This window comes from Eubalaena glacialis, chromosome 2, assembly GCF_028564815.1.
Source record: "Eubalaena glacialis isolate mEubGla1 chromosome 2, mEubGla1.1.hap2.+ XY, whole genome shotgun sequence".
NCBI classification, from domain to species: domain Eukaryota; kingdom Metazoa; phylum Chordata; class Mammalia; order Artiodactyla; family Balaenidae; genus Eubalaena; species Eubalaena glacialis.
This window is the reverse complement of record NC_083717.1, coordinates 26,373,775-26,387,565: the sequence shown is the minus strand read 5'-3', so window position 1 is coordinate 26,387,565 and position 13,791 is coordinate 26,373,775. Positions and strand designations below refer to the sequence as shown.

Below are 13,791 nucleotides of genomic sequence, written 5' to 3'. Positions count from 1 at the left end.
CGGGGAGTAAGCAAGTACAGGGAGAGGTTGAAGAGACAAGAGAGAAGAGATGATGAAACCAGCATCATCAGTGACCAGCAAGGCAGAAGAGGATGGAATCCAAATTAAGGGTAGAGAATCTAGCCTGGCTAAGAGCTAGGTAAGTTTGGGGGATGGGGTATGTTGTAAGCAGGAATTTGAGGGCTTTCCCACCAGGTTCTATTTTTTGTGTGAGGTTGGAAATGGTGTCAGCTGAGAAAAGGGTGGTCAAAGGCAGCATGAGGAGAGTAATGAAGTTAGAAGAACCTTGGAGGGAAAGGATGTAAGATCATCTACAAGAGCATGTGAAGTGTGACAAGATAGTGTCAGTTAATAGTGGGGCAAGACACAACTGTTTAAGCATAACATCAGATCCAGAAATCATAAGGAAAAAGATTGATGTATATGACAATGTAAATATTAAAACTTTTTCTAGACACACTCACTATACACTAATTTGAAAGACAAAAAACATACAGGAAAAGGAAAGTATCACCTTTTTTAAAAACAGTGTTCACATACTATAGTTTCACCCATTTGAGGTGTATAGATTCATAGACGTGTGCAACCATCACCAGGCAATTTTAGAACATTTTCTTCACCTCAGAATGAAAACCCATACCCTTTAGTTATTCATCCCCCTCCCCAACACTCCTTTCTTGCTTTACCCCAACCTCTAATCTACTTTCTGTCTCTATGAATTTTCCTCTTCTGGACATTTCACATGAATAGAATCATGTGGCCAATTTTAGTGAGCCATCCTTTGCCCATTTTTAAAATTGGGTTATTTATATTTTTTATTATTAAGATATAAGAACTCTTTATTCTGGATACAAGTCCCTTATCAGATACATTGTTTGCAGGTAGATATGTTCTCCTATTCTGTGGGTTGTCTTTTTTTTTTTAATTGAAGTATAGTTGATTTACAAGTTGTGTTAGTTTCTGGTGTACAGCAAAGTGATTCAGTTATACATATATACATATATATTCTTTTTCAGATTCTTTTCCATTATTGTTTATTGCAAAATATTGAATGTAGAGCCATGTTTTATTCCGCCTCCAGCGGCAGCCATGGCGGCAGCTCAGGCATTGTGGGGAGGGGGACGGTGCCGGACAGAACCTCCCCGAGGGCTCCCTCCTCTGCCTCCTCCTCTCACCGCTCCACTGCTCCATTATTTCTTCAAATATTTTTTTCTGCTCCTTTCTCTCCTTTCCTTCTGGTACTCTCACTACATGTATATTGGAGCAAAATCTGGTAGATAAAACAAAATTTTAATAAGGTGTATATTTAAACCAAGCAATTATAGGGATTTATCTTAAGAAAGCAGTTTCATAGCATATGTAGATGTATGTACAAGGAAGTATATCACAACACATTTTTATAGTAAAAAGTTTAGAAAAAACAGGAGAAAATTAAATACATTATACTTTTATACAATGAAATATCATTAGCTATAATAGTTTTTAAAATCTCTTCATAATTCAGATGGCGTTTATTTGGTATATTGTATACAGTATATTTGGTTGTTAGTTTCTTTTTTGTTGTTGTTTTTGGTACATTTCCTCTGTGTATCTGTGCAGGTTTTCTCTAGGGCAGCAGTTCTATAAGTTTGGCATCTCTGATAATCTAGCTTAACAGAGGAGGGCTGGATTCTTATATCGCCTTGTATATAATGTGTTGCAGTGTATAAAGTTGAAGTATATAAAGAATGAAGTATATTAGTAGATAAAGAAAATCTGCCCTGACATTTTCAGTTCAGTAAGGCATGGGTACTTTAATAGCCTTTTCAGATAATTGAGGATATTCTTTGATAATACACCAGAGCTTGACAAGTGGTAGTTTCTTAACAGGTGGCTGCAATTTAGAATCTGAAACCATATCAATGAACTTTTCATTCTCTGTTACATTAAAATCCATTGGTCTGTTAAAACTTTGAATAGATCTTTTTTACCCATCCTTGATTTTGTGACATTATACATTTGTCATTTGGAAAATATTGGCACACGGAGTTAAGCAGATCTTCTAAAGGTTGATATATACTGTTACATGCTATCAGAAAATCACAGTTATTAATAGTACCACCAATCTCATGTGAAAGCTTTTAAGTATTGGGAGGATGCCATGCTCATAGTGATGGGTACAGTTGTCAAAAAATTCTAATTTTCATTTGAAAGCCCAAATTTTTATCATTGGCAGCAGTAATACTTCATTGTAGATAAATGTCCGCAAAATACTCAAGTGAGAATGACAGTTTATCTGTTAGTCATTCTCTCAAGTAAAAATATTGTTCTCTGCAAAGCTAATTTGGTTCACAACCTGATTGATCACACAATTGCTTTTCCTCAAGACAACCTTATTACACTGGCCATTTTCCCTTACTCAGAAGGGATATTCCCCTGGAATTTGTATCGTTACACTTGATTCATTTATATTTAATATCTAATTCTTATTCTTTGTCTCTGACTGCTTTTAAGAGTAGAGAACCAAGGATATGACCCAGTGTACAAGTGGAGGGCTTGGCCTTAAATAATAGAGCTTATCCACTATAACAAGAGAGAAGAAAAGGTCTATGGTTGGTAGACTGGACAGTGTAAATATGTGGGATATAATATAATAAGGTGCAGAGTCAAAGCTGTTAGTGAGGTGGGGGTGGGGGAAGGAGTATTGGAAGAGTAAAGAGAGAAAGGTTTGAAATAGTTACGTCAGACGGTAGGCGAGGAAATGACAAGGGAAGTCTAATAGCGTTGCTGAGCAGAACTGAGGATCACTTGAAATTTGTGGTCAGGAATTCAAAGTGAAACTAGGCAGCATGTGTGTGTGTGTGTACATGTACATGTGTGCATATTACTGTTTACAGGGCCTGCCCTTTAGTCAACCTACCCACGTGGTTGGAGCTCATTTCCAGCCACATCCGTTGCTAATTGTTAATCCCAGCCATCCAGGCGAGAAACTGGCTAGACTAGAGAATGAGCAGGGAATAGAAATGGCTAGGATGTGCAGAGCCTAGGAGAGATGGCTTACTGTTTTAAATCTGTACTAAGTTAAATAACGGATTATTAAGCTGATTTGCCTCTGCTAAATATTGATACGGGGGATTGCTTCACACTGAGGTAAAAAAATTTTTTTGAACATAATGTGTGTGATGACTACTATAGGATATGGCAGGGGCAAGATAATTAGGGAGAAAAGAGTGGAGACATCTGGAATCCACTGGGTTGTAAGCTTTCTGTGCGGCTGCCTCTTATGTGGCAGGCCTCTCGCTCCTTTTTCCTCTTCCGTCCCTCTCTTTCTGTTTTTTTTGTTTTTTAAAAATTTTATTTATTTATTATTTTATTTCATTTAATTAATTAATTAATTTGCACCGGGTCTTTGTTGCGGCGGGTGGGCTCCTTAGTTGTGGCATTCATGTGGGATCTAGTTCCCTGACCAGGGATCGAACCCAGGCCCCCTGCATTGGGAGCATGGAGTCTTAACCCCTGCGCCACTGTCCCTCTCTTCTTGTTCTGGGTAGTAATAGGCCAGGGTCTTGTCCTCAGGCAGCCCTGGGCCCCACCACGTGGCCCATAGCTCAGAAGGCGACTTGCTTTTCTGGCCCAGTTTTCCTGACACTGAGTTTGTTCTAGCCCCAGCTTTGACTCAACTAATTATTTTCTCTGGGAATGTACATTCTTTTAGACTGTGACCCACAGCCAAATAAAACATTAGCGTTTAAAGAGTTTAGGCTTCACAGTCAGACTCCTTGGGTTCAAACTCTTGCTCTTGAGGACTTAATCTCTGTTAAGTCTCACTTCATAGTGTCTAGCTCATTAGTAGTATCTGTCTCATAAGGCTGTGATTAATCTCTTTAAATCTCACTTCATATAGTATCTGTCTCATAAGGTTGTGAAAATTATGGTAGGTAATTCAAGTAAAACGTTAGAATAGTACCTAGACACAGCAAATACTCCAGAAATCTTGTGTCATTATTTTTGTTTTCTGCAGGAAGGACTAGAGCTATAACTTACTTACCCTCTATCAAGGAATATTTAGCAATTAGCTCTGTTGTCAGTTTTTGTAGAGGTGGTACAGTATAGCTGGTAACAGCACAATGCTAGATCTTTGACTTTTGTTTTCCTAGTGAAACTGATGAATTTGTAGAATGGACATCCAGGGTTAAAGGTATATTCTTAAGCCAAGCTAGCTGTTCTGTTAACTTAGAGCTGAGGATTCCTGTTGCCTTTAAGGGAATTTAACTTCTTGGATGGACTATTTTTCAAAACATTTAAAAAACTAAATTAGGGTGTTTAAACACAAATTGAGCCAATCCTTGATAATCCGGGATTGTCATTATTATTACTATTTATATTAATAGTACTGAAAATAAAAGGATGCCCCCACTAGCTCCTAAGGCTGTTTCCTCCCACATTGAAATGACTGTACTTTTTAACAGTTTTATTGAGGTATAATTTGCATATCATAACATTCACCCATTGTAAGTGTGCAATTCAGTGATTATTAGTAAATTTATAGACACAGTTCACTGTTAGAACATTCATCATCCCAAATACTCCCTCACGTTTGTTTGCAGTTTGTCCTTGCTCCTACCCCCAGACCTAGGCAGCCACTAATCTGCTTTCCATGTCTATAAATTTCTATTTCTGGACATCTCATATAAATGGAATTATACAATATATAGTCTTTTGCATTTGCATGTTTTGCAGTTTGTCCATATTATGACATGTATCAGTATTTCATTCCATTTTACTGCTAAATAGTATTCCATTATATGAAATGAGTATTCCACATTTTGTTACTCCATTTACCAGTTGCTGGAGATTTGAATTGTTTCCAGTTTTCGCTATTATGGATAATGCTGCTGTGAACATTTACATACAAGTCTTTGTGTGGACATATGTTTTCATTTCTCTTGGGTAGATTCCTAGAACTGGAATTGCTGAGTCATATGGTAAGCTTATGTTTAACTTTTTAAGGAATTGCCAAACTGTTTTCCAAAGGCTACTAGACTTTTAACGAAGTAGCTTTTAGATATTTTTCTCTTCCCTCACTATTACTTGCTGCTGGCATTATCCCCTGTACCCTCTCTCCTGAATCTGATGCTGTGGGCAAGGCAACCTGATAAGTATATTAGAAATTCGTAACGCAAAGGCATTGAATGATAGTCTTGAGTATTAGTGTAGGACGTTGTGATGTCTGGAATGTGTGTGTGCATGCTGGTTTCTAGACGCTCAGCTGTGTTCTGGACTAGAGATGTTCCAAGATGTATCTGTTATTTGGGACTCTCAGATACAGGTGAGAAAACCCCAGTGTGGTAGAGGAGATAGTCTACATGATTATCAGCTCCACCAGGCTCTTTCCAAAGGGGAGAGGAGACAATCCCTTAAGATGCTAAGCAGTCAAAACAGTAGGAGAAGTCTACTTCCTCAGATATTAGACCCAAATAAGTGAATTTTGTCATTGTTTGTCTAATGTGAAAAGCACTTGAGACCCTGAGTAGTTCAGCACCCCAAATACCAGCAAATGTTATCTATAAAGAATAGTTTACACCATTCGTTCTGTAAGATTGATACATTCATGGTACCCTTGGCATTTACAGATGACATTTTAAATTTAGCTGTCTGTGAGTTACGTATAGTTGTTTGTAATCAGGCTGAGAAATGTGTTTGAGTTGCACCCAACAGCTGCATATCAGTACTACTGTGTTCGTTCTTGTTTTCACATAGGAAGTAATTTTTCTTAACAGATCTGGAGGCATCCCAAAAACTTTTCAATTATGCTTTGTCATATTTCAAATGCCCCTATGCCTCAAGTCTTATTTTTTGCTAATTTCAATGACCTACTCTGCTATACTCCTATCATTAGCCCTTCTATTTTGCTCGCTTTTTAAAAAACATTACTTTGCTAACTCAGTTTGGTTGTTTTCATTGTAAAACCTTAAATACCTATCTTATTATAAGCCAGTATCTTTATATTTTTGTGGTTTATTTTCCTTTTTAATTAGAATAGTCACTTATATTGTCTGGTACACTTTATGAAAATGTTGCCATTTATAAATCTGCCATTATAAATCCAATTCAGCTCTTAATTACCTGCCATGATAGAGGAGGGCAGTGACACAAGTCATAATCTCTGAAAATACAATTTGGTTTAAGAATGAAATAACAGGATGATTTTCTTTTGAACATCAACTTTGCCATTTTAATTACGCTTTGTTTAGACTAAATTTAGTTTAGTGTAAAAATAATAGTTTGAAAACACACCAAATGCTACAAAAGGAAGTGTGATAGAGGCCAAGGAATAATCACAATGGGGTTAGTAGGAAACACAATTAATATACCAAGCTAGTTCCTTTAGGTATTTATTTTATGCTTTAAATGTTATAATTATTTGGATATATGAAAAAAGGGGATTGGACAAAAATTCTTGAAAAGATGAAGAACTGTCACTTCTTATTTCAGCCTTTGAGCTCCCTTTTAAATGGACTGTACTGGGTATCTTCTAGAAAGGCCATTTTTAATGTTTTATGAAATCAAAAATTTTTCCCACAAGGATTTAAAATAGCTGTGTTACATTTTGAGTCTGACCCCTGTGAAAAAATGACTATATATCTTTCCGAGATTTTTGAAAGCTAGCACTGACTCACATGCTTTCAGAGCACAATTTGTTTTTTGGGTTCCTGTTTTACATGAGTTTTCAAAATAAATAGGTACTTGTTATTGAAGTAGGAAAAAATAGCATTACTGTAAAGCTGATTACAACTGGTGCTGGAAAGAATCTTGCCATCCAATTGGAAATATTTTTCCAGTTTGTTGACCTGTTTAAAATTCTGAACAGCTAATTCTTTCCAGCTTTCAAACATCAAATTCATTCTAAGGTCAGTATGGACAATTCTAGGGAATAAAGAAATGAATAGCTTTGGTTTTGTGTTCTCCTTAATACTTGTCTTATACCTGAAAGGAAGTGTTTATTGACTATTTTAAGTGCCACTATGATTACTACTTTGTAATGAATATTTGTATTACATTAAAAATAATCTTCTGAGAAATCATAATTGTTGCTTCTCAACCCAGTCCCTACTGGTGGCTTTTTTTTAACCGTGTAGTATATGATAGCACTTACCTAGAGCAGTGTTTTTAAAAAGTGTGCTCTATGGACTCATAAGGTATGAAGGTCCTGTTTTCCCTGTAATCTTTTGGCATTTGCTTATAATATTATTGATATTATCTATGTATACTATAATACTATATCCATGTATTCTTTTTTTTTTGATTTATTTATTTATTTTTATTTTTGGCTGTGTTGGGTCTTTGTTGCTGTGCGTGGGCTTTTCTCTAGTTGCGGCGAGTGGGGGCTACTCTTTGTGGTGCGCGGGCTTCTCATTGCGGTGGCTTCTCTTGTTGCGGAGCACGGGCTCTAGGCATGCAGGCTTCAGTAGTTGTGGCACGTGGGTTTCAGTAGTTGTGGCACGCAGGCTCTAGAGCACAGGCTCAGTAGTTGTGGCACACGAGCTTAGTTGCTCTGCGGCATGTGGGATCTTCCCGGACCAGGGCTCGAACCCATGTCTTCTGCATTGGCAGGCAGATTCTCAACCACTGCACCACCAGGGAAGCCCCCCATGTATTCTTTAGTCATATGAATTATAATTTATTGCTGATGTCTTAGTGTTTTATCAAAAATCATGCTATTTTCTTCATTGTTGCTTGACTTTTCTGCAGTGGCAAGAAATCATCAGTTCCTTAGGTTATTCAGCTCCACTGAAGAGGCCCTCAAAAATTTTTTTGAGCTCCAAGTAATTATTTAGGAAATGTTTGCTTTAAATATCTTAAGATCTTTGTGCATCTGTTTCTAATTATTATTAGTGTCATTCTATTTCACTATGCCAGGAACCTTAATAGTAACTGAACAGGCCTAGGGAGGAAGAGGAGAATTCTCCATCCAGTTATGCCATTGAGCCCTCTCTCTGGTCTGTTTTTCCTCTCTAACCTTGCTGCTGTCCCTCTGCCCCTTACCATCTGTTGTAAGCAATATTGGAACTGCCTCTTAACTTGTCTTCCTGACCAGTGTGGCCTTCTTCCAATCCAGCCTTCTTGTTACTTAGAACTCAATTGCTGACAGTTGCCGTACATATTCAAGATCAAGTCCATACTCTTTAAGGATTGTATGTGAGGCCTTTTATCATGATCTAGCCCTTTTTAATTTCTTTTGATACTCAAACGTAAGGAACTACTTGCAGTTTCCTGAATATAATTCAGTTCACTCCCCCTTAACATGTACTATTCCCTTTCCCCACAGAGCCTTCCTGGCTCTTGTATGCTTTGCTAATTGCTATTTCTCTTTGATTCAGCTTTAGTATTACTTAAGTATTAATTCTTCTGTGAAGCCATTTTGCTATCCTTTCTCCTTGTAGCCGTTTTCACTTGTGTTCCTTGTCAAATAAACTTCTGCTTTATATTTAGCTTAGAAAACTACAAAAGCCCCTGTGTTTGATTTAAGCTTGTAAATATTTGTAGAAATAACGGCCATCTGTGGTTTTCTGTAACTTATAGACCCCTTATGAGGGTCAAGGGTGAGAGACAGAATATACAAGTGGACAATGGCCTGACAATGCGGGAAGCTAAGCGCAGTAACTTCTGTAATAATGGGCCCCAGATGGCCAGGACTTGATCAGTAACTGCCAGCTTCCCTAATTTTTGTCCTTGCTTCCAACTTAAAACCAACTAGAGCAAATCAAATCTGCACCCAGTAAATCACATAGGATGCCCTAGTCCTAGTTAGCCTGCCTACAGCTTCGCCCTGCCAGTCAGGGTACACCTGAAGCCTTCCCTTTTTTCCACTGTAAAGCTTTCTCATTACCCAGCCTGCCTTTGAGTCTGCCTAAACGCAAGTGATGGTGGCCATCTCCCTTGCCGTAGCAAGCTCTGAATAAATAGCCTTTGCTTTTCTCATAAGTATAGTTTATAAAATTTATTTCCTCTGCTAGCTATGTTTTGTGATTTTCTACATGTTTTATAAACATAGAGGTTTATATTTTATAAAGGTGTGAAGACAGATTTTTGTCATAAGGATTCTTTGTTTCTTTACCTTGAATGGCAAGATGACAGAATAAAAATGTGTCACTTAGTAGTAAAGAACAAAATCCTAGTCAAATTTTAATCTTACTTGAGACCTTTGTCTCATATAGTTATTCAGAGCTTTTTATTTGGTTTATTAAATCATAATTTTTTTAAAAAATCAGTACATGGAAGAGATTTAAACATGAAATACAGAATAAATGCATTTAGGTTTTCTTATGTTAAGAGTATTCTTTTATTCTTATTTTTAAAATATTAAGCATGAATACTGAATTTTATCAAGTAATTTTTTGCATCATTTACTGTTTTTTATTTAACCTATTAGTGCAGTATATTGTATAAATATATTTCATATTATTGAGCCATGTGTATGTTCCTAGAATAAACTCTGCTTGTTTTGAATTATTTTCTTTAAATACTCTTAATCTGTTCACTAATTTTATAAAGGTCCTTTCATTTTTGTAAAGTTTCTGAAAGTGACCAGAACCTATACCCTGATTTTTTCCTTTTTGTGGTTTTTTTTTTACATACCCTTCCTCTTATGTCTAGAATTGAATGACTAATAAGGCTACTTTGAACAGTTTTGAAACTATGAAAAAGATAGCTTTTTATCTGTCTAGTGCTTTATTTTACTGAAGTTACTCTCAGTGTATTTATTGTTTGAATTTTCTGTTAACAGATATTCCCTTCAGAGAGGTAGCTCCTTCACATTTTTAACACCTGGCCCCCATTGGGACTTCACTTTGGTGAGTAGACACTTAGGTTTTTTATTTCAAGACATTAGTTAATTCCTGGGTTGTGTTTCAGTCTGGTGTACAGCTCAGTTGTCTGTACCTCTCTGAAAAGCTTGAAGTACAGAGTTTCTATCACCATCTTTGGCAGCCTAATTTAATTCTTTTCTGCTAACAAACTGAAAGAAATTTTTATTTCAATTAAATATAAAGTATATTTTGAAAAGTATGAGATCTATTCATCTTTAACTCTACGCAATTCTTTCTCTCATCCCTACCCGTGTTAAAATTAAGAGACTATATTAATGAAACGTGAGGCTATTTTTATGCACACACTCTAACAGCTCTTTTCTTGGTTGAAAAATATAAAAATGCTTGTAGATAATATATATAATGAATGAATCATTTCTGTTATTAGTCATCTTAGTATAGAGGGACTCCATTATTTTTAGAATGAGACTTTACAGAGGCATCTAATCTTGTGCAAAGTGACACCAGAAAATTAGGGGGTTTTATAATTAAAAACTCATTACTTCACAATACTCATATAAATAAAGTATGTACAAATAGAACATGATTCTTACGCTCTTCTTATTTGGGTGAAATAGCAAAAAACGATTCTGCCTCTAGTTTGCCAGACTTTACCTATGTGCATGTATTGATGATGTGCCATTTCATTTGTATTCTGTTCTATTGTATTTAATTTGTTTTTCTGTTGGGGACTCCTGTTCGAGATTTCTGTGAATAATAGAATTTACATACATTAAGTGGTCAGTAAATCATTCATGGTAAGAGTCTCCTGATTTTAATGCAGTTCCACATTTTCCTTTGAAACTTTTTTCATCTTGGTCCCTTTCCCTTACTAGTTGAAGAACCTAAACTTATACAGAAAAACTAGTAGAGAAGTGTCTCCAAATTTGATTTTGCAAGCCTATCAGCAAAAATATTTTGAGCATTACCTCTGATATATTTATTTATAATTTTTAGGTATGTAGCAACTTTATTAGCTAATATCTCAAAGCTCAGTACTCACTTAGGGTGAGATTAATGATAGTGGACATAAATGTATATTTCAAATAGTCAGGATAATTTCAGTTTGGGGCTGACTTCTAAAATGGATTTGGTAAGATTGCCATTATCTTTAACTCACATTTTTAAATGTGGTTGATGATGAGCTCATCATCTGTGTATTAAATTTTAGTAAAGCTTATTTTTTAAGGATTAAGAAATACATAAAAATGAAGTTCTAACATTTTCCTCCTGTACTCCAGGAAAGATACCTTGCATATCGTCTGGGATAGATGCATCTCACTTGGGAAAACACTTTTGTAGAGGTCTCCGTGACAAAAGAAATTAAAACTTTTGGAATGTGATTAAGGAATACTAAGAGGGAGATTTATAACTTTTTAAATACATAGTTTAAGAAGGGAAAAGAACAGAAATTAAGCACTCAAGAGGTGAGAAAAAGAACAATAGAGTAAATCAAAGAAAAGAGGAGGAGAAGTAAGAGTGGAAAAAATAAAATCAACACCAATCATGATAAAATTCTTCGCAAACCAGGAATAGAATAGAACTTCCTTAGCCTGAGACCTACCACAAACAACATACATAATGATAAAATGATAGCAACAGTCCCTTTAAATTTAGAAAAAAACATGCTGTCATCATATTTATTCAGCATTGTACTAGCACTCTTAGCCAACACAGTAGGACAGGAAAACAAGTGGTACACATATTAGAAAGGAAGAGACAGTCTTGATTTCATTACTTAGAGACAATATGATTGTCTACATAGAATATCCAAGAGAATATTAATAGCAGCTATTAGGACTAATAAGAGTTTGAGCAAGGCTATAAAAGTTATAAAAAGAAATCAATAGCATGTATGTATATTAGTAATACACAAATGTAATTTTTAAAGATGCTTTTATTGAAATAAAAAAATTTTAAACTAGGAATAAATCTATGAAAAGATGTGTGAGACTTTTATGGGAAAAACTGGAAAACATTAATAAAGAACATAGGACACCTAATGAAATGGACAGATATACCATTTCATGCAAGAAAAGGCTCAATAGCATAAAAATGTCCATTCTTCCCAAATTAATTCATAAAGGCAATGCTGTTCTGTTAGAAATCTCATTAGAATGTAATAGATCCCAATTCATGCAGAGAAGTAGAAGGCCCAGGAAAGGGAAAGTAGTGTACCCATCAGGGAGCATTATGACTGAGCGTATAAGCTATTAAGACTCACTCCAAAGGTACTGAAATTACACAGCATAATATGGGTGCAAATGTAGATAAATAGACCGTTGGAATGAAATAGAGAACCCAGAAACCGACTTATGAGAACTTATTGTATCATAGGCGTTATGAAAGAATGGTGCTCTCAGGAAATGATGTTAGGGGTGGGGACAGTTGGCCAAATTATCTTATACCACATACATACAAAAATAAATTCTAGATGGGTTGAATATACAAATACGAAAAATGAAACTTTAAAATAGTTAAAAGAAAATACAGTAGAATGTTTTAAAATCTGTTAAATTTCTTTATACATATGCCCACACATGTATAGATTTTATATAAATACATAAGTATGATCCTGTACATGCTTTTTTTCCCTCAGTACAATCTTCTTTTTGCTTGGCAGTTTCCTCCCCCTTTCCTCTCTTCTCCCCATGTAAGTCCTTCCATTCCCCTAGTTCCACGCTAACCCATGTCAACAACACTGTTTGTATCCCTCTATATTTTGCTCATGTAATTATTTACAAGTACATGCACAGCCTCACAGATAAGATACACATAAGCAGGATTTTTGTTTAGTTTGCTTTTCAAAATTAGGATCATATTATTCATACTTTGCTGCATCTTCTGGATATAACCTTAGGATCAATAGAGATTTCTTGAGTTCTGTCACCTCATTTTTTAGTTTTTCCCAGTTCTGATTTATATTGTTCTTTCTTGTCTTGTATCATTTTCTTAATGTCTTTTTAGCTAATTTCGAAATAGTATTTTATAGGTTTGCTCTGCTTCTTTGAGCATTCCCTTTTGAGGTGACTTCATTCCCTGTAGGGATGTTATTCTGCCCCTTATTCTCTCTCTTTTTTCTTAGTTATTTTGTGTAGAATTTGACTTGGGGAATTTTCTGTTCATTTTAATACGAATTTAGTTTTCCTGAACTTTTACAAAGAGGCTTGGTGCAGATAGCTTTTCTAACTTCATAGAGTTCCCTCTTTTGTTGTTGTTCACGGGGCTTGCTTCTGAGACTTCCAGGCTCCGTATATTTCCCCCACTTCTATCTGGACTTTATCTTTCCTTTTCTCAATTGTCCCCATCCTGCTCTGTGTTGATTCTGCTCTCAACAGTTTCTCCTCAGGGTGGGGCCAGGTCCTGGAAGGGAGCTCTGGCTTGTCAGTTTTGAGAGTTCACAAGAGCTAGGCTGTATCACAAGTAATCTGAAAAGTTATTTTGAGGTTTAAGAGAAGAAACGTTACTTAAGGATTCTTTTTCAGTATTGATTAAGGACCAGAAATTAAAGCTATATACACAGTTTTGTCACTACTGGCACCAGTAGGGCTGAATGAAGGTGACGAATGATTCCTGGAAGGTACTCCCGGTACATGCATGTTCATTTTCCACCTGATAAATCCTGCTTCAGGCAACAAATCTTAATTACTTGGGCCATGAGAAAAGGATATTTTTTTCCTAGTGAAATCAACCCCCCCATAGGATAAATAATATGTGTTCCTTTTTTAAAAAATTTATTATCTTTATATATAAAGCATATTTTACTTTTTCTCTAACAAGTATAGACTTGACTTACATAAGACTTCTGTTCTGAAAAACTTTAGATAAGTAAGTTTTTTAATAGGGTGGAATCACTTCACAGCAAGGGATGATTTAGTCAGAGGGGACTTTTTAGAAAGTATATAGTATGTGCTAGCGATAATTTATGGGCATCCCTCATAAA

General features: G+C 35.8%; 1 protein-coding gene across 1 annotated transcript in view; it reads left to right on the top strand.

Moving 5' to 3' along the window:
• NET1 (neuroepithelial cell transforming 1) overlaps positions 1–13,791 on the top strand; it is a 54,325-nt gene that overhangs the window by 4,836 nt on the left and 35,698 nt on the right. The window contains exon 2 of the mRNA XM_061179687.1: positions 9,767–9,833. Within this exon, the coding sequence (XP_061035670.1) occupies positions 9,767–9,833 (67 nt within the window). The remainder of the gene's footprint in view (positions 1–9,766; positions 9,834–13,791) is intronic.